At 41.7% G+C, this 21,337-nt stretch overlaps 1 protein-coding gene across 7 annotated transcripts in view; it reads right to left on the reverse strand.

The window, feature by feature from the left end:
* Positions 1–15,588, reverse strand: part of Golga3 (golgin A3) — a 50,616-nt gene extending 35,028 nt beyond the window's left edge. Inside the window, exons 1-6 of one of the 7 annotated variants that reach the window (XM_075981028.1) lie at positions 15,274–15,588; positions 10,388–10,703; positions 8,016–8,168; positions 4,040–4,152; positions 1,369–2,015; positions 643–754 (exon numbers count right to left, since the gene is read on the reverse strand). In XM_075981028.1, the coding sequence (XP_075837143.1) occupies positions 643–754; positions 1,369–2,015; positions 4,040–4,152; positions 8,016–8,168; positions 10,388–10,523 (1,161 nt within the window). In that variant the 5' untranslated portion in view covers positions 10,524–10,703; positions 15,274–15,588. Of the gene's footprint in view, positions 1–642; positions 755–1,368; positions 2,016–4,039; positions 4,153–7,895; positions 8,169–10,387; positions 10,704–15,036; positions 15,055–15,273 lie in introns of those variants that run through there. The other 6 variants (XM_075980993.1, XM_075980985.1, XM_075981036.1 and 3 more) reach the window with 6 other exon arrangements.
* Positions 15,589–21,337: the final 5,749 nt, after the last annotated feature.

The raw sequence follows: 21,337 nt of genomic DNA on the forward strand, positions 1-21,337 counted from the left end.
AGGAAGCAGAGCAGAAGGATCTCTAAGAGTTCCAGGCCAGCCTGGTCTACAAGAGCTAGTTCCAGGACAGGCTCTAAAGCTACAGAGAAACCTTGTCTCAAAAACCAAAAAGAAAAAAGAAAAAAAAAAGATAAGAAAGTAAATGCAGAAGCCACTGCAAAAAGTACTAATGGGGACAAAACGAAATTGTTACTCTATCAGAGAAATGTAAAGCCACCAGGAGAAATAAACTATTAGACTCTCAGGTATATTTAGGACATGCTCTTGGCAAATTCTGATGGAGAAAAAGGGAAAGAATGAATTAGTTATAACACAACTTTGTATATGACCAACACGCTCTACAGACAAAATGTGGAGCATGGACAACTTGGTGATGAATTACACTTAAGGATATCTATAAAATTACACACAGCAAAGACAAGAAGATATTGTTTTCAAAGATTTGCCTCGCCGGGCGATGGTGGCGCACGCCTTTAATCCCAGCACTCGGGAGGCAGAGGCAGGAGGATCTCTGTGAGTTCGAGACCAGCCTGGTCTACAAGAGCTAGTTCCAGGACAGGCTCCAAAGCCACAGAGAAACCCTGTCTCGAAAAACCAAAAAAAAAGATTTGCCTCATTAAGCAACAATCAAACACCCCTTACCTGACTGGCTTCTAAAGACAAAGCCTCCAGCTGTCCTTCAAGTCTCATTTTATCTTTAAGTATCTGCAACATTTCATCCTGTGTTTCAGCAAGAGAGCTCTCCATGGACATACTAGGGGTCAGAAGTATAAAGTCAGGAGATGAGAATTTAATAGTTGTTAATCCTTTATCCTTCTTCATATTGTCCAATTTCTACACACCCCTTCTGCTTCTCCTGTTTTCTGGATCTTTTTGTTTTTGTTTTGTTTTTGCTTTTTTAAAAGATAGAGTCCTTCTATTTATTATATAGGAAATATACAGGTCCTCTGTGACCTGAAACTCTCTATGAAGTCTAGACTAATTCTGAACTTACAATTCTCCTGCCTCAGTCTCCTAAGTGCTTGGATCATGGGTATGCATCACTAACACCCACTTCCTCCCAGATTTTAAAATAAACAAGTAAAAAGTCTTTACAGTGTACTTAATTTTATGTTCAGGCCTCCTATAAAAGAACGTGCTCCAGGAACAGGAGTTTATAAGCACCTTCCCAGGTGCTTAAGAGATAGGTTTATGTGAATATGAGAAAATGGATGCTTTTCATACCACACAAGTGGTTTAGTAATGACTCTACTCATAAAGTGACAGAGCTCTGAGTAGTTGAAAAGCCAATGTAAAGATTGGGGTGCATTAACAAAAACACCTGGCACAAGAGTGGATGAGAGCCCAGAGTCAAGGCTGCTGCCTTACCTGCTGCAGACACTGTCTCTGCGGCTCTGTACCTCCCCATTGACTTCCTGGTTCTGATCCTGGCACTGGGCTGCTGCAGATTGTAGTACATCTTTAATCGAAGGAAACTGGCCCAGGGCATCAGCAGAAATCTCCTGGCCATCAACCATATAAGATGCTCCCGGCATGCCCACATTAGCCAGGACACTGCAGGCCCCTCTTGCAGAGAAGCTGCTGTGTGAAGAGCTGTCACTTTCATTTCCATCAGCCTCCAACACACTATCCCCAGTCAGTGAGGTGCTCTCTACATGGTTATCAGTCTCAGGTGACGGGCTAACCTCAGACACAACTGAAGTGCTGCTTCTACTCTGTTTCAGGGAAGCTCCAACAGCATCAGCAGTGGATCCGAGGCCACCAGAGCCACTTGAATCTTCAGTTCTGTAGTCAGCCAGACTCCGAATCTTGCTTGATTTGGAACTCTTTTTCTCCTTAGAATGCGCCAGCAGCCCTAAGCTGCCTACCTTGGGCCCTCGAGGAACACTGGTACGCAGGAAGGAATACTCTTTTGTCACAGCTACAGTACTGGCTCTTGGCAAATTTTCTGGATTTAACATGAGCTCAGGATCAAGTGTACTAAAAAGTTTCATTTTTGTTGCAGGTTGACTGAACTGAGAAGAAAACAAAAGTATAAAATATGATTAAGATTAGCAAGCAGTGTTCTAAAATTGTCATCCATAAAGCATGTGCCAATGAACATTCTTTCTACCAATGGCAGTCGGCCAGACCCTTAGAATGTTGGGTGCAGCTGATCTTTTAATTCTCTTTCTCTCACCACTCAGGTTACATTGAGTAATCAGATTTGACCATCCGGGGCCTGAAACACATCCTTTAATAGCCATCCCTGGAAAAACATTTTAAAGTGAGTAACGTAACAATTCCTGCTCATCTAACTTTCTTGGCAAAACTTTCCTGGCTATTGTCCTGATTAGTTTCTCAAATATAGAGAAAAGCTATTTTTTTTCAAAAAGTCCTATTAAATTAGGTCAACTTTAGTTTTGAAATTATTTTAGTTTTTAGTTTTGAAATTATTCAAGCAGTAATAAGCATCTTTACTCTTATCTGCTTATACATACCTCACCAAAGACATATTGTATCCTTTCTAATTGGGTGAGGAGGATGGTGACACAGGGGTCTCATAGTTCAGGCTGATTAAGAACTTGTGATCCCCCTGCCTCCATCGTGGTACTAAGGTAACTGTGTTAAAGCACCCAACTATGTGAAACTCTTGCTCCATTTTAAATTGTTTATTATCATTTTAATTCCCAGATAATTTTTTAAATCATTTTTATTGTTGTAAATTATCTTTTCCAAGCGATCAAGGTACGATAATTACTGAATTTTCCCATTAATAAACAGAAATAATAAAGACACTTTCTTTTCTTTCTTTTTTTCTTTTTCTTTAAGACTTATTTATTATGTATACAGTGTTCTGCATGCATGAATTCCTGCAAGCCAGAAGAGGGCATCAGGTCTCATTATAGATGGTTGTGAGCCACCATGTGGTTGCCAGGAATTGAACTCAGGTCTTCTGGAAGAGCAAGCAGTCAGTGCTCTTAACCTCTGAGCCATTTCTCCAGCCCCCAACAGACAATTTCTTAAACCAAATTACATCTAATAACGGTTTTGAGTTCATTATTCATAGTTTTCCAAGGCATCATCAATCTGCAAATAACACTAATTCTAAGGTTTGTTAGGGTTTCTAACTCTTACATCATATACTAACTAGAAATTCCAAAATGGCCTGAGTGATATTTGGGATAAAGGAAAAAGTTCAGCTTTGTATGTCAACATAACTTTCTTTAAAAATTATTATTATTATTATTTGGTTTTTTGAGACAGGGTTTCTCTGTAGCTTTGGAGCCTGTCCTGGAATTAGTTCTTGTAGACCAGGCTGGCCTCGAACTCACAAAGATCTGCCTGCCTCTGCCTCCCGAGTGCTAGAATTAAAGGCGTGCGCCACCACCACCCAGCCTAAAAATTATTTTTATTTTATGTGCATAAGTGTTTGCCTATATGCATATCTGTGTGCCATGTGCATGCCTGGTGCCCTTGGAGGTCAGAAGAGGGTGATGGATGCCTTGGATATGGAGTTACAGAGGATTGTGGACTGTCATGTTGGTGCTGGGAATCAAACACAGATGCTCTGGAAGAAAAGCCAGTACCATCTGTCCAGCCCCAACATAACCTTCTCTCACAGGAAAATTTCCATCCTGACATTCTAACAAATTTATGTGATCCCAGGGGAGGGATGGGGGGAGGAATGACAAACATCCTAAACACTGCAGTTAAACATGTGCTAGAGCCGGGCGGTGGTGGCGCACGCCTGTAATCCCAACACTTGGGAGGCAGAGGCAGGCGGATCTCTGTGAATTCGAGGCCAGCCTGGTCTACAAAGGGAGTTCCAGGACAGGCTCCAAAGCTACAGAGAAACCCTGTCTTGAAAAAAACCAAAAAAAAAAAAAAATACATGTGCTAGAAACTGCTGGAAAAGAACACAAAAGGAAAGGTTGAGATGGAGAAACTAGACAACTCAGATGTGGACTGGACAATCCAGAAGTAAACAAGAACCTTACACTACAGAGCTCACACAGAGGAAACAGACACAGCCCAGACTCCAACCCAGGAGACTTACCCTCTCCTGCTGGCGCTTTACTCGGTACTGTAGCAGTTGTTCTTCCAGGCGCTTCCGGGCCTGCAGTCGGATCTGTTCCTCATTTTCCAAGGGCAATGGAGAAGCAGTGGAGCCTGCAAGGGAAATGACCATTGAGAAGTTGATATCGGGCAAGGTACAGAAAACAAGTCGGCAATCACAGATTGGTTGTTTTAAATTTAATCACCAGTATATTTTAGCTTATAAACCACAAACAGCCATCTATATTTCATGACAGTTTCCAGACTGAGAAAAAACTAGAGCCACAGTCGCTGCATATAGATAAGATCTGCCTTACAAGTGACACAATGCCATCATGGGCCTCTTCTCATAACAAAAGATGTATTTTCTTATAAAGTTACACTCCCAACTATGAAGTTGCATTCTCAATTGCTGTAATAACAAGCCATAACACTATAAAAATCAAGACCATATTTATCCAAACACTGTCTATTTACAAAACAGATTAGTTTTGCTGTAGCACTTAACGCAGAGTGAAGACCTGGAAGGCTCTGCCTTTGAGGGCTAAGGGCAGCTGCATCAGTTTCCTGACAAATGAACTCAAAGCCAGAATTCATATTCAAGGAGAGTAAGCAAAATGAAAACTTTTAAATCAAAAAATGATTTAAAATGTTTAAAGCCTAACCTTTTGGGAGGTGAGTAACCTAGAGTTACTGCAGCTGCAAACCAAGAAAGCCACTCTAAGCAGGGCTGGGTCTGCGGTTTGATGCTAAGAGCCAGAAGATTGTGAAACACCAGCAGAATACTAAGAGGTCAAAGGGCGGGGGGGGGGGGGGCTAATGCAAAAATCCAACTATTTTATATACATCACCCTCTTCAGATATGGATTCTAAAGAAGCAATATTTTTAAAAAGATATTTTTCAAAAAGAATCTGTAAAATATGGACTGCTACCAGATTCACTAGAACTTACCACCATGGTAAGCAATCTGTGCACCAACTTTTCAGAGCTACTGTAGTTCAAGTGGTTTGGCCATATGCATGACAAATTCAGGAGTTCTAGCCATTGCATAGATGCCATAAATCAGCAAACTGACCTGGGTTTAAACAACACTAAAGCTCCATGACAAGCTGTATGAGATAGAGCTTTATAGGTCAGGATGACAGCAACAGAGTCACACATTGTCACTAGCAAGGTGTGAACTCTCTAGAACTGGGGAGGTAAGATCAAATATGTAAGCTCATTTAAAAAATGTATAATTGTATTTATTTATTGGAGAGGTGGGAATATGCAAGTTCCAGGGCATGCTTGTGAGGTCAGGGGACAAAGTGCACGAGTCATTTCTCTTTCTATCATATGGGTCCTGGGAATTGATATCAGGTCCTTGGGATTGACTGCAAATGCCTTTAGCAATTGAGCCATCTCATCAGACCCTAAATTTATGAATTATTTTTATTCTCTATGTGTACGGGCAAGTATATGTTATGACACGAGTGAGGAGGTTAGAGGACAACTTCGGAGAGTTGGTCCTCCCCTTACACCTTTACATGGATTCTGGGGACTCAAACTCAAGTCATCAGGCTTTGCTTCTTTATCTACCGAGCTACCGTCTGCCTACAAGACATCACTTGACTTAAACACTGGTACACTTTCAGAAATTTAAAATGTACTACAACACTGACAAAATGATGCCAATGACAGTAAAAATATCCAACAGATAAAAAGATGCTCAAGTTCTTTGGCAACTGAAGTAAAACAATGTATCATTACCTCACCATCATGTATTAAACATAATGCAGCACTGGGTACAGTGACACATGCCTGTGGTCTCAAACTACCTGGAAAGCTAAAGTAGAAGGATCACTTAAGTTTAAGAAGTAGACGCTAAAGGCAGGCAAGTGGTGACACAGGCCTTTAATCCTAGAACTTGGGAAGCAGACGGGAGGAGATATTTGTGAGTTTGAGGTCAGCCTGGTATATAGAGTGAGTTCTAGGTCAGCCAGGGCTATACAGAGAAACCCTGTCTCAAAAAAAACAAGACAAAACAAAAGAAGAAGAAAGGAGGAGAAGGAGAAGGAGGAGGAAGATGAGGAGGAGGAGGAGGAGGAGGAGGAGGAGGAGGAGGAGGAGGAGGAGGAGGAGGAGGAGAAGGAGAAGGAGAAGGAGAAGAAGAAGAAGAAGAAGAAGAAGAAGAAGAAGAAGAAGAAGAAGAAGAAGAAGAAGAAGAAGAAGAAGAAGAAGAAGAAGAAGGGAAGGAAGGAAGGAAGGAAGGAAGGAAGGAAGGAAGGAAGGAAGGAAGGAAGGAAGGAAGGAAGGAAGAAGCAGTGGCGGCGGCTAGCCTGGGAACACAGACCTCATCTGCAAAACTAACAGAAATGGATCAGTTTCAGTACTTGGGAGTCAGAGGCAGGTAGATCTCTGTGAGTTTGAGACCAGTTTGATCTTCATATATACTTCTAGGGCTACATAGTGAAACCCTATCTCAAAAATAACACAACAACAAAAGAGCAAAAGTGTATGCAAGCCTGTAATCCCAGTAGATAAGAGACTGAGGCTGGAGAATCACAAACTCTATGATGGTCTTGCCTATGCAAATTCAAGAATATCCTGGGATACAAAGCAAGACTCTCAGAAAAAAACAAAAACAAAACAAATAAACAAAAAACCACCACAACAAAAAATAGCCCACCCTACCAAACAACAGCAACACACACACACACAAAAGAAAAAAAAAGAAAGAAGAGTGTCTATATGGGGGGAAGTGTCTTCACCAGTTACTGGCAATATGACTATGTGGGATAAAACTAAAGACCTGCTTGATCCACAGAGAAGCAAGCATAATGGCACAAGGACATATGTGCCAAGATTCTAGCTGTTACAATGTCCATTATGGCCAAGGATTAGAATATATCAGGAAAGCCAAGTGATGGTGATAGTCCATGCCTTTAATCCCAGCATTCTGGGACATATGGATCTCTGAGTTCTGAGGCCAGCCTGGTCTACAGAGCAAGTTCCAAGAGAGCCAGGGCTACATAGAGAAACCCTGTCTCAAAAATCAACCAAAGAGCAGAAAGTAAAAGAAATACATTAGGTAACAGGGCGCTGCCAACACAAGTCATGGGGGAGCCACAAGATAAAACCAAGTGTTTTAATCTTATAAAATTATTTAAACAATAGAATCCTACTTTAAAATTACCTTTTAAAAAGTATTTATTTTTAGGTGTGTGTGTGTGTCTGTGATTCTGAGTGCAGATAACCACAGGTGTGACAAGAAGGCATGAGACCCTCTGGGGCTGGGGTTACTGAGCTGCTTGATGTGGATGCTGGGAACCAAATCTGGGTACTCTGTAAGAGCAGTAAATGCTCTTAATTGCTGAGCCATTTCTCTAGCCCCTAAGATTCCTTTTGTTTAATTATAGGGGTTTGCTAAGTTGATGGACTGGCCTCCAGTTTCAATGCTCCTGCCTTTGCTTCTCACAAGCAGCTAATTACAGCCATATACAGTTCCTTTTTAAAGACAATGATGAAAACTCTGGGTATGTTTATATAAATATGCAAAAGATCTTGTGAGAATCTGGTTTGCCAACTTAAAACGAAGCCCCTGCCTGTTGGTTGGCCACCCATGAAGAACGACATGTGAGGTGTCTTTGTCAGGGAGTCTGACACTGTTGCTAGTACTGAATGGAAGAAAAGTTCCAACATCCAGATGTACTTGACTCTTTAAAGGGAAGCTACATCATTAAGATCATCCTTTTGCCTCCCCTTTGGGTACTAAGATAAGACAGGACTGCTCACACAAGAGCAGCCAGGCACTGATTCCAAGTAGAAGATGCTGACAGCAAGGGGTGGGAAGAGTCCAGAGGGAATGGATGCTTACACAGTTGCGTTTCTTGCATGGGAAGACTGAGTCTGAGAGACTGCAAAGCTTCTTTTCTAACACTGCCCTCAGCACTAGTTCCCTGAGACATCCTTAGGTTGTCATGGAAACCATCCACACCTGCAGAGGCATCAGGTACCACTGGGCTTGCTGTGGGATCAAGAGACAATGGAGGGTCTGGGAACTGCCCATTCTGAGAGAGGGCCTCCTGGCTGGATCTATCTGGACTTCCTCCTTCCCTAAAAACGCTGTTGTTTACCTCAACATTGGCATCTGGAAAGAAAGAAAAAGAGTGTTAGGCAGTATTTGAAAAAGCTTAAGTCATTTCCAGACACACAGCTATATGTAAGTCCCATGAGCACAGCATATCTACATCTTATAAGTCTGTTTTCTCTGACTTGCAGGAAATAGGCCCCATACCTGTCTCTTGGGGCAGGGAGACTTGGGGCAAAGTCTCATGTCCTCACCTGTTTACCTCACCCTCCACACTAGGACTGTGGTATTTAATTCATGTTTCCTTCCCACTTAAATAAGAAAAAAAAATTAAAAACCTTTGAAAGTCCATGTTTTAAGAGTGTGTGGGAGGGGGACAGAGAATTTTTCAATCACCTACAGGTGAGCAGGGCTGATCAGAGTCCACGCTCACATTTTCATGGGCTGCTTTCAAAGTTACGTTCAGAATATGTTCTCCTCCAGAGAGGTAGAGAATCAAATCAGAGTGATTCTGCAAAAGTGAATAGAATCCAAACTTTGTTTTGGCTTGATGAATAAGAGTTAGGTATTATAAAAACTCTACTCACAGCCAGGTGTGGCTGTTCATGCCTATAATCCCAGCACTTGGGAAGTACAAGCAGGAAGGTCAAGAGTTCATGATCATCCTTAACTATTTAGCAAGTTTGAGGAAAGTCTGGTCTCCAAGAGACCATACCTCAAAAACACTAAAAATTTTAAAACCTAGGTTTGCCTAAACCCAGGCTCAACCACTGTCATTACTGTACAAAGAACTAAAACACAGTTCTTCCTCAAAAGATGAAGACTTCTCAATTTAGACTTTCTTCTGCCTTCTCCTGGTGGGTAAACCGTTTATCAGTAAGGAGGGAGGGTTTATCCTAAGGAATTCCCAGGCAGAGTGACTTAAGATTTCACAGGCACTAATACCAATGGGTACCAAGATATATCCAGAGAGCATGCAGGAATATCACCCCTCCCCCTTTTTTGCTCAAGCCAAGTAAAAACAGGGTTGTTACTTACAAATAAAAGGTCCTGCTACTCACTGACATGCATCCTTGAAAAAGAAAGCTACAAGTAGGAGGTAGAGCACAGAAATCCTTAATGCCCAAGACCTGTTTGCTGTAGGACACAGATGGCCCCACACTGTCGGCTTTACTAAAGGCCACCCTTTGCTAAAGGGTGCAGGGATTCTGGCTCTACACTGTCAAACCTTCATGAGAGGGTGCAGGGATTCTGCATTTCTGATACAAGTTACAAGTGGCTGATACCACTTTCTGATGTGTAGATTGCTAAGCAAAATGAGTTTTGAGCAATATATTACACCTTAAACAAAATATAAAAGCAACAAGATCCAATATGTATGAAGACTTTGTTTCCAAATATGTTTAAATATATACATCATGATGAACAGAAGACAAAAAAAGGCTATATCCACTTATCAGATGTTCACTAGGCAGTAGGGATTGAATCAGGGCTTCACATACGTCAGGGAAGCACTCTATCACTGAGCTATATTCCAGCATTTTTGGCACATTATATAGATCACTTCTTTTAACCCTCACAACTACCCTATGTATAGGTTCCATGAATCTTCCTGCACGGTAGATTTAAGTGGTTACATACATCACTTCTTTTAACATTCACAACTACCCTATGCATATGTACCATGATTCTTCCCGAAAGGTAGATCTAAGATGTGATTCCATCATTATCTCGGGCATGAATACCAGTATCTGCCTCACCCACTGCATGTTAACTTCTTGAACATCATTTTATAAGACCTACAATGCAATTTCTGTCAGAACTAGTACTTAGTAATCTATCTTTTTAAGGTGTATATTACATTGCTAGTTCCTGACTGCATGGGGTATGGGAATCACCTGATGTACAAACAATCCAGCAGCTAACAGAGAAACCATGCCTCAGGAATCCTAGACCACTAATCAGTTCCAGTTATTAAAACTTTGGTACCCAATCAACCAGGAAGGTATAATTTCAAGTACTAACAATAATTCACCAGTTGAGATCCACGGAAGCCTTCAGGAAGCAGCTTGGCTGCTGAACATGGTACATATCTATGTGGCTCCTATTCTGTTGACTAGAGACTGTGCTTGATCTAAAGTCAGCGCCAAATGAAAATATCTGTAAGATGACTAAAACACTCTGAGAGAATGAAAAGTTCATGTCCCCCTGCAAGTCACCAGCTGGACACATCTTCTTGAAAATGAAATGCCAGAGTATAGAATGACCTGTTGACTTACACTGAGCTTTGGTTGGTTGGTCAGGCAGTAGTGACAGTGAGCCCAACGTCTCCAGTGAGGCTTCAGGGCAAGATGAAATATCACTGCTGGAATTGTCTTCCCAGAGGCCATACTGTTTAGCTGATGCACCATCCATGGTCAGCGCAGCCCAGGCTAAGACTCTGAGGAGCTAGATATGAGTCTGGATTAAGTTTGGTTTCTGCCATCAGCAACAACCCAGACCTTCTAGGAAGGATCCTACTCTGTTTTCCGTTTTCAGCATAAGGTTTAATGTCTCACAAATGGCTTGAAGTCAAACCAAGTAATACCATGATTCCTAATAAGAGGAAGAAAAAAACCCATTATGAAACATAATTTGTTAGATTTCAAGTAACAGTTACAAGATTCTCAACTTGTATAGAAAACACAGATTTCTACACCACAAACAATCCTTGAGCACCTACATCATCCTAGGTTTTGGGGGCAAAATATTAAACCAGCCACACCTTAGCCCTTTGCTAAGGAACTGAGTGTCTCTCCTGGTCCCAGTTATAGAAGTTCTACTATGAATAATTTTCCAAGATTTTTAAAAAGAACTTGTTATCTGTTAAAAGTTGAATATGTGCTGAGAAACTGAACTTTAAATCTTATTTAAGCTTAATCTGAATTTAAATAACTATTTGTGACCAGCAGCTTATAAACTAGACAGACTTAGCTGCTCATAAAACACTTGGAATGACCATGCCCGAGGCCAAAGTTCCTACTAGGCAATTCCACTGCTGTAAACTATGCAACTCAGATCTAGAGGAGTGAAAATTAAAGAAGCAGTTGCCAAAGGATGAGATAATAGTATAGTATGCTAGATGGGGAGATCAGGAAGGGAGATCCAAGAACACACAAAAAGAGCTGACTTAGAAAGTGGGCAGAGAGGGATCTTACAGCAGATGATCATCTACCTTTTCCTATTAGGAGGATCAGTAGTCTTCTGACTCACTATGGCAGACTAAGTTTAGGAAAATATAATTTCACCTTGAATGGCAATTAGTTATCAACTCTGAAGTGTGCTGATGATACTACTAACTCGTTTCCTTATCAAAAAGTAAGATTTAAATATGAGCTTCCAGGCATACTCTGTAGGAATGTTGGCATCTACATGCTTCAGAATAAGTTCTGTATTATTTTTTCTGTGCTATGCTTAACATGTTTCATGGCAAAATAATCTACATCCCGAGCTTACAAATTATGCTGAAACCAAGTGTGGTGGCATATGCCCTTGCACTCAGGAGGTAGTCAGGTTGATCTCGGAGTTTGAAGTCAATCTAGTTTACACAGTGAGTTTCAACAAGTCTGGGCTACAAAGTTGTCTCAAAACCCAACCAAACAAAAACAAAATTCACACTGAGAAATTATAGTTAAGAAGCCTCACTAAAAAGCTGTGATGCTGACTCAACGGTAGGGCTAGCATACTGACACTTGCCACTGCAGACACATGTCCTCTGATTCCATCTGTTCTCTGTGACTGATGACCACCTGTGAATGAAGGAACTCACCAATGATACGGTCACCTCAGCCTATTAACATAGCAAATGACTAGTACAGGTCTAGAAATATGACAAATACAAAAAGGAGGACAGCTAAGAAGTCCCAGAAATAATATGCTCAGAGGCTAAGAGTGAGACTGTCCATAAAGACAAACATTAGCCATGAATATTCAAGTTCCACTGATGATGTTAATTTGATGGCAGATGTATCAAGTTGTCACAAGCTGGGGACTATCACATATTTCCCTCTTTATTCCCCTTACTCTGATTTTGTGCTAAGCAAAACACATGATTCCTAAGCAGCCCTTCCTCTTTTCAGACATGGAATAGTACAGCCCTCCAGAACAGAGGACCCCCAACTACAACTGACTCTAGTTAGCTCACTTAGATGGCTCCTGTTCAAAATCAGCTACCTCCTCAAGTGAATCTACAGACAAAATTTCTGGACCATGCTAGGAGTTGGGCTTCTGATAGCAGTCCTGCTCGAAGGGCAATAAACTGACATTTACTGTACACCTTCGGTCTCCTTTGAATTTTGATGAGCACGACTCAGTCATACAGGGTCTCATTACCTCAGACTGCTGACAAGGGCAAGTCTCTGGGTACCAAAGATGAAGATAAGATAGCTGGGGTGGGGGTGGGAAGAGGCACAAAAAAGCTGGTTTTAGTAATACACACTACATTTGTGTGTGTGTGGGGGGGGGGGTTTAAACAAGTTCATTCTCATTATAGTTACCCTTTTGTTTTTCATTTGTTTGGTCAATTTGGTTCTTTTTGTGCATATATATGTACACACCTTCAGATGCCATTTATCTTGTTTTTTGAGACAGTATCTTGCACTGACCTGGAGTTTCAATACTGGCTGACCAGTGAGCCCCAGGGATCTGCCTGTTTCCGTCTCCCCAGTGTTGGAGTTATAAGTATACATTACCATACCTGTTTTCTTGCATGGGCTTTGGCAAAGCATCAAAATCAAGTCCTCATGCTTGTATAGCAAGCACTTTACTGAGTGTGCCATCTTAGCTAGCTTAATTTGTTTGGTTTTGGTTTGGGATTTTTTTTTCCTTTTTTTAGACTAAGGCTCAATATACAGGCCAGGATAGTCTCCAACTCATGTAGATCCTCCTGATTCTACCTTTTGAATGGTAGGATTACAGTCCTGTAGAGCTTCATTTAGTTTATAGTGTCATTTTAACCACGTGCATTCCCATTTCTAGATGGTAGAACAAAGCTATCACCAAGGAATACCTAACTTTAGCAGTTCACCTAGATCCACTCTGAGAGACTACAATCTCAGATGCAAAAGGTTTTCGAGTTTTCCCCAGCAGAATCCATGAACTTGATCCATAAAAATAGCTACCCTATTACTGAGGTTATCATCAAATAGACATGAAGCATAGCCAAAGATAAAAGAGGACTTCCCAAAGATGTCTGGTTGATGACACATTATCGAATAATAACAAATAGCATCTGTATAAGTAAAAACCAAAATTTTAGCCTCAGGTGCAGCAAGGACATAAATGATAGAACTTGAGTTAAACGTGTTCGCCTCAAATCCTGACTGTTCCTCCATTTGGCTTCAAAAACTTGTTAGTTAGATTTCTGAGCTACTCTAAGCTTATTTTCTCATTAACAAGAACTCTAAGAAAATGAATACAAAACTTTTGCTCGGATGGACTATGGTAAGATAAAGGATCTGTTCATGCCTTGAATAAACGGGTGCAATTATTTCTCTTTTTCAACAGCTGTTCAAAATGGATAGTAAAAGTCAAACTGAAGTTATATTCTCACTTGAGAAAATAACACTATTTAAAGCAAGTGGCTAAAAACCAGCTACTTTTAAATCTTAATAACATCAGGTGACTTGTATTTCCTCTGCTTTTTTTCTTTTCTGAAGAGTAGAAAGGAAATAGGATATTTTCCCCCAGATTGTGTCTGTGTCTATGTGTCCATAGGCATAGGTGTGTGGAGGACAGAGGACAACATATGAGAGTGGATTCTTTCTTTCCACCATGGGGCTTCCATAGAACTCATGTTATCAGACTCTAGAATCCTTAACCACTGAGCCATCTTGACAATATGCTTTTAGATTTTGAAACAGAATTTTACTATGTAGGGTGGGCCTCAAGCTGGTGGAAGTCTTCCTGTCTTGGCTTCACAAGAACTGGTATTTCAGACATGTGTAACTACACCCATTTTTTTTTCCTTTTCTTTCTATTCATGGTACACTGGCTGAGAGTTACTAAAGGATTATAAAAGCAAAGGCCATGATGCATCTATAGATGGTTTACAATGTCCCACTAATAATAAAATACAAGCTTCTTAGCCTAAATTAGAGATTACTTTTGTTTCTGCTTATGTCTATACCCCTCACATGCTGTGCCTTTGTTCATTACCTGGCTATATTACGTACCAAGAAGTACAACTGACGCTCCATAAGGTCACTCGATTTTTTATTTGTTTGTTTTTGACAGGGTTTCTCTGCAAACAGAGCCCTGCCTGTCCTGGAATTCGTTTTGAAGACCAAGCTTCCCTCAAACTCACAGAAATCCGCCTGCCTCTGCTTCCTGAGTGCTGGAATTAAAGGTGTGCGCCACCATGCCCAGTTGGATGGTTACACTTCTTGGTCACTCTTTTGAGACATTACTCTCAACAATTTTGCACAGAAGCTTCTTGTCATGGAGGCCTGCCTTGGGTCCAAAGTCACCTCTTCCGCATGCCTGACAAAGCTAATCTTTTCAGTTTCCTTTCAACAACTGTTCTGAGTTGTCAGTATACATTCAACATAAAGTAGTGAGAACAGAAACCACAAAACTACTGTATTCTGGGGATCTGTTGCACACTGGGCCTGTCTTTCCATAGACATTCAGAAAGTGCTGTGGAAAGCTGGGAAACTATTCACTATGCTCTCTCTAGTTACTGGTTCAACTGTCCATGTTCAGCAGCACCGTGAAACATCTCTGAGCACCAGAACCAAAATAAGTCCCCCACTGATTGAACCGACTTGCCACCATGTCACGTTCGTCATCAACTGCAAAAGGAGCAGACTTCAAAATAAAAACTGACCCAAGCAGCAATAGCACAACGCTCTCAGGGCCGACCGCATCCCATCAGGTGCAGAGGGAGTACCTGCGTTCACCAAGCCAGTACTGACACTAGATGAGAGGCAGGCTTCCAGTCTGACAGAGTAGAAGGAAAAGCTGACAAGAGCTGGCCGCCGCTGACCCCAAGTCTGCGTGACCCTCCCCAAACACTGCATTTGCCTTGCCGGCGCATGCCTCTCTGGACGCGGCGTTGCTCGGCCAGTCCCACCGTCCACTACCCCAAGGCCCCGACCCTCCTCAGTACTAGCCCCACAACCCTCACCATCAGTGACCCAGCCCGGCAGCTCCGGTAGGACGTGGCCGTGTGAGGGGCGGGGCGCAACAGGGCACCAGTCTCAGGCAACCCCCCGGAAACAACCTGTCCGCGCGGCTTTCGTTCCGGAAGAGAGGTCTGCGGCCAGTAGCCACCTTCTAACTGTGGTCGGTATGGCTCTTGATCCGGACAGAACTGGGGCAGACTTCAGAACGTGACTTTAAATTTTTGTGGGCTTTCCCCTCAGAGAAACAACTTGCAGCCTACAGGACCAACTCAGACACACACAAAAATTTGAGCTTCCGGCGGCAGTGGCGCAACCCGGACTCGCCAAGCTCCCGCCCCTCACAGTCTTCTGATTGGTGGATAGGATGACCCACGTGATCACGCGCCCTAGGGCGTGGCTTTCCCGCTCGAAACCGCCTCCGAGGTGGTACAGGCGTTTCCAAGTGCTTGGATTCCTGTGTGTTTTGCCAGCTTTGTCAACACCACTGCAATCCTCGCATAAGGAAGTCTGAGGCAGAGTATCACAAGCTCAAGGCCTGGCTGGACTATAGAGTTCATTTTACCTTAAAAACGTCTGGAATGCAGTTCAATAGTGGAACCCTTGGATTCAATCTCTAGCATGTCAAGAGATTGGGAGAGAGAAGAGAAGCAACAATACAGATCTATTATACTATATATTAAACTAATGGCACAGCCACGTGGAAAAAATACTAAATATAACCTTTTTTTTTCGTTCTGGATTCTGTCGTGAACCTTGAACATTTCAAGCAGTTTCCCCACCTCCAAGGTACATTCCCAACCCCAAATAAAAATTACCATAGCTTTATTAAAGTAAAATTGACATGCTATAAAGTTTACCCGTGTACAATTTGATCATTGTTTAAGTAAATTTGCAGCTGTGCACCCATTTCTATAATCCAATTTTAGAGCACTTTCCTGGAAGTGGCTTTCATGCCCGACTTTCAACCCCTGGTCACTACTATGTTGTTTCTGAGTGTGCTTGCTTGTACACTGCATATAAATAGGATTCATATACGATGTCGCTTTGAGTTCTTTTCAAAATTTATCCATGTTGTACATGATTAAGTGCTTCATTTTCATTGCTGAATAATTCTATTTTCTGAGGCGGGCGTGGTGGCGCACACCTTTAATCCCAGCACTCGGGAAGCAGAGGCAGGTGGATCTCTGTGAGTTCGAGGCCAGCCTGGTCTACAAAGGGAGTTCCAGGACAGGCTCCAAAGCTACAGAGAAACCCTGTCTCGAAAAACCAAAAAAAAAAATTCTATTTTCTGGATATTTCTCTTTTGTTTCTGTACTTATCAGTTGATGAGCAAATTTGAGTACACTGAGCACCACCCTGTTGTGCATACAAAGGGTCTTGAGGTGGACAAAAGAACTTAACAGGGTTCTAGATTTATATGTCCATGGAAGGGAGGGCAAAACTTCAGAAACCAATACCTGGTATGAGCAGGAATTAGAGTGGGAGGAGCTGCCACTTACAAAGGCAAACTGTTTATTCTGTACCCACTGAGGACTGCTGTGTGCCAGTGACATTGCTAGATGATCTAAAGTCCCTGCTATCAAGAAACTTACTCCAGGGTGGGAAACAGTCAACATACATACAGGACAGGAGATGATGTCAGAGATGGGTAGGTGGGCAGGTATTTTGCAATTGGATGAATTGTTTAGAAAGGACCTCTTTGGGTTGGTAAATGGCTCAGCAGGTAAAGGTACCTGCAGCACAAGACTGGCAATCTAAAACCCATATAAAGGTGGATGCTGAGAATCAACTCTACAAGTTGGTCTCTAATCTCCACGTATGCACCATGGCACACTCACACATGTATACATATCATACACTCACACACAAAGTTTTTAAATATATAATTTTTTTGAGTTTTCAAGACAGGGTTTCTGTGTAGCTTTGGAGCCTGTCCTGGCACTAGCTCTTGTAGATCAGGCTGGCCTTGAACTCACAGAGATCTGCCTGCCTCTGCCCTCTGAATGCTGGAATTAAGTGGTGCCGCCACCACTGTCTGGTTTAAATATAATATTTAAGGACCTCTCTTGTCAATCTGAACTAGTACCTAAATAAAATATACCTGGGGAAATTTGCTTCAGAATTCCAACATGTTCCCAGGTTCCTGTGAGGAAGCTCACCCAGAACTACACTTGCCGGAGCGGGTAGAAAGCATGTGATGATCTAAGAGAGTGTTAAATAGGAGCAGCATGGGGAAGGAAGTCTATGAGGCTATAGGATGTTTGAATAGGGCATGCAGCAGCGGGAAGCAGAAGTTTCAGAGATGGCAAAGGTTACAGTTATCAGAGGTAGGCAGTTGCCCAGGCACAAACTCCGGCTATGGGAACAATGCTCAATCTTGTCACATGGAATGTAGTTGCTCTGTCAGAAAGGGAGATGAAGGATGATGCCTGGTTTTGACCCAAGTCACATTTTGTATTTTCTGGAATGATGAAGACCATGAAGGTAAGCCTTCATGGCATGTGTGGGTGACAGATACAGCAGCATCTACTCTGGAGTTTTCTGCCAAAGAAATTCTGAGATATTAGAAAGACAAGTACTGTACCATCCACTTGCAGACATAAGGATGTACATACCCAAGGGAACTTAGAGAGCATGGAATGTACTAGAGTAGGAAGTATTTAAGTCCAAGTGTTTATTCCCTTTGGTTTTAATATAACTTATGTAGTTCTATGCTATATGACATTTAAACTTGTGTCTGTGTTTAATGGTATTAGCTTTCAGGAGGTAGCTCTGCTTTAAATAACCTGAGCTTCATACATGTAGCTAACTATGTCTGGTGAGTCTGGTTTCTCCCACTTTGTGGGCTGCTGTGGGATAATGTTCTTATATACTGTAAAGATTCATCACTCATACTGGTTTAATACAACACTGACTGGCCAGAAGCCAGGCAGGAAGTATAGGCAGGGCAACCAGACTAGAAATCCTGGAAAAAGGAAAGGCAAAGAGTCAATCACCAGCCAGACACAGAGGAAGCAAGATAAGAATTGCCTTACTGAGAAAAGTCATGTGGCTAAGTATAGACAAGAATCATGGGTTAATTTAAGTTGCAAGAGTTAGTTAATAATAAGCCTGAGCTAATAGGTAAAATAGTTTATAACTAATATAGGCCTCTGTGTATTTCTTTGGGACTGAATAGCTGCAGGACTGGGCAGGGCAGAAACTTCTATCTACAAATGGTGCCCAAACGTTTGGCAAGAATTTCCACAAAAAGCCTGAGAAAGCTTTAAGAAAAAAGTATTCTAGGCAGACAAGAACAGAGTCAAACACAGCCTGTTGGTAACTATCTTTACTCCGGTAGGCTTCGTTTGCTGGTGCCAAGCAGAGACACAGCTCCTTTAAGAGAGGTTTTCTGACAGCATTAGTAGCAAACCTTGTAGTTCTTTTAAGAGGCTCTACCACCAAACACTTAAATGGTGTTTATGAGCAAGCAGCCAGAGACAGGTTTCTTGATGGTGGTATGTGTTAGGGTTCAGGTATTATGCTAGTTTGCTCTGTCATCTGGCAGAATGTACCCAGGCAGGTGCAAAGATCCCTTTAAGAGACATGTTCCACCCACCCCAATCTCTCTTTCCCACTGCTCTTCTGAAGGGGCAGACAAGATTTTTCCTGCTTCTTCTCTTTTCACACATTCTCTCTCCCTTCCATCTTTTTTACCCTCAGCTCAATAAACTCTACACTCAAATAGACACTGCATGGTATATTTGTCTCCTGCCCATGATCCTCACCTGCCATGGGACCAATGAGGGTCCCACTCGCGCCATATTTGCAACAAAATGGACCTTGAAACTCTACAGAACTGTGGCAATAAACATGACTCCTGCCAGTACCTCCTCCATGAAGCTAGACTCTCAGAAAGCTAAGGAATGGGGCAGAGCCAGCTGCCAAAGCTGCAATTTTAATCCTAGCTATGGTGTTTAGCATATTAAAGACCTATGTGCTTAAAAAAAGATAGAGCTGCTTTACAGAAGCTTCTCAGTTTTAGTAGGTCCCATTTATTCAATGTTGCCCTTAATGTCTGAGCTGTTGGGGTTACACATAGGAAGCGATCTCCTGTGCCCATCTGATGTAGGGTACTTCCCACTTTCTCTTCTATCAGGTTCAATGTGTTCTGACTGATAGTGGGGTCTTTAATCCATTTGGACTTGAGTTTTGTGCATGGTGATAGATATGGGTCTATTTTCATTCTTCTACAGGTTGACGTCCAGTTACGCCAGCACCATTTGTTGAAGATGCTTTCTTTCTTCCATTGTATACTTTTGCCTCCTTTATCAAAAATGAGGTGTTCATAGGTTTGTGGGTTAAAATTCGGGTCTTCTATACGATTCCATTGGTCGACTTCTCTGTTTTTATGCCAGTACCACACTGTTTTCATCACTGTAGCTCTGTAATAGTTTGAAGTCAGGGATGGTAATGCCTCCAGACAATCCTTTATTGTATAGGATTGTTTTGGCTATCCTGGGTTTTTTGTTTTTCCATATAAAGTTGATTATTGTCTTCTCCAGATCTGTGAAGAATTTTGATGGGACCTTGATGGGGATTGCATTGAATCTATAAATTGCCTTTGGTAGAATTGCCATTTTTACTGTTGATCCTCCCAATCCAAGAGCAAGGGAGGTCCTTCCATTTTCTGGTATACTCCTCAGTTTCTTTCTTCAATGCCTTAAAGTTCTTGTCAAATAGATCTTTCACTTCCTTGGTTAGAGTTACCCCAAAATATTTAATGTTGTTTGTGGCTATCGTGAAAGGTGAAGCTTCTCTGATTTCCCTCTCTGCTTCCATATCCTTTGTGTATAAGAGGGCGACTGATTTTTTGGAGTTGATCTTGTATCCTGCCACATTACTAAAGCTGTTTATCAGCTGTAAAAGTTCTTTGGTGGAGTTTTGGGGGTCGCTTATGTATATTATCATATCATCTACAAATAACAAAAGCTATACAACATAAACAAATTCAGAAGAAAAAAGTTCTAAATGGTTTACAGTGTGTTTAAAAATATATGTAGGCTTGGGAGAGAAAAGAAAAAGAATAGAGCAAAGAAAAAGTATATAGAAAGTCCTTTAAAAAAAGAAATAGTCAGATGTGACTGCTCACACCTTTAATCCCAGCACTTGGGAGGCAGAGTCAGGAGGATTTCTGGGATTTCGAGGTTAGCCTGGTCTACAGAGTGAGTTCCAGGACAGTTCAAGTTACACAGAAAAACCCTGTCTCAAAAACAACAACAAAAAGCCAGGTAAAGATGGAGAAATATACAGAGACTCTGGATACTGTATGTTACTGTGTTGTCTTTACATTGTTTGACTGCTGAGGAAAAAGCAACAGCTGCTAAAAGACATTTAATTATAAATGCTGCTGGATTAACCCAACCTATGTATTTTGAAATGCTTTAAATGCCTTATCAAAATATATGTTACTTTGGAGAAGAAGTTTTGTTTTCATTTCTACAGGAAATGAGAGGCTGTGGATTCATTCTGGATTAAGAAAAATAAGGTTTGGGTTCACCTTCTTATTTAGCTTCTCTAGAATCGCGAATTATAGGCTCAATATCCTATATTTATGGCTAAAACCCAATTATGAGTGAGTACATCCCATGTTCATCTTTTTGAGTCTGGGTTACCTCACTCAGGTAGTGTTTTCTATTTCCGTCCATTTGCATGCAAAATTCAAGAAGTCATTGTTTTTTATCACTGAGTAGTACTCTAATAAGTCTATATTCCACACTTTCTTCATCCATTCTTCCAAACATATAGTTATCCTCCTGGATATTGGAAGTAGACAAGATTGTTGGGCAAAAATTGGGAACTGGGGGGTGGGGTGAGATGGTGAGAGACAATTGAGAAGGGGAGGATGGGGAGAGCTTGGGGGAATGGGATGGTTGGGATAATGGAAGGATGGATATGGGAGCAGGGAAGTATGTATCTTAATTAAGGGAGCCATTTTAGGGTTGGCAAGTCTTGACTCTAGAGGGGTTCCCAGGCGTCCAGAGAGATGTCCCCAACTAGGTCCTTGGGTAGCTGAGGGCAGGAAGG

Source organism: Microtus pennsylvanicus, chromosome 1, assembly GCF_037038515.1.
Source record: "Microtus pennsylvanicus isolate mMicPen1 chromosome 1, mMicPen1.hap1, whole genome shotgun sequence".
In the NCBI taxonomy this organism is placed as follows: domain Eukaryota; kingdom Metazoa; phylum Chordata; class Mammalia; order Rodentia; family Cricetidae; genus Microtus; species Microtus pennsylvanicus.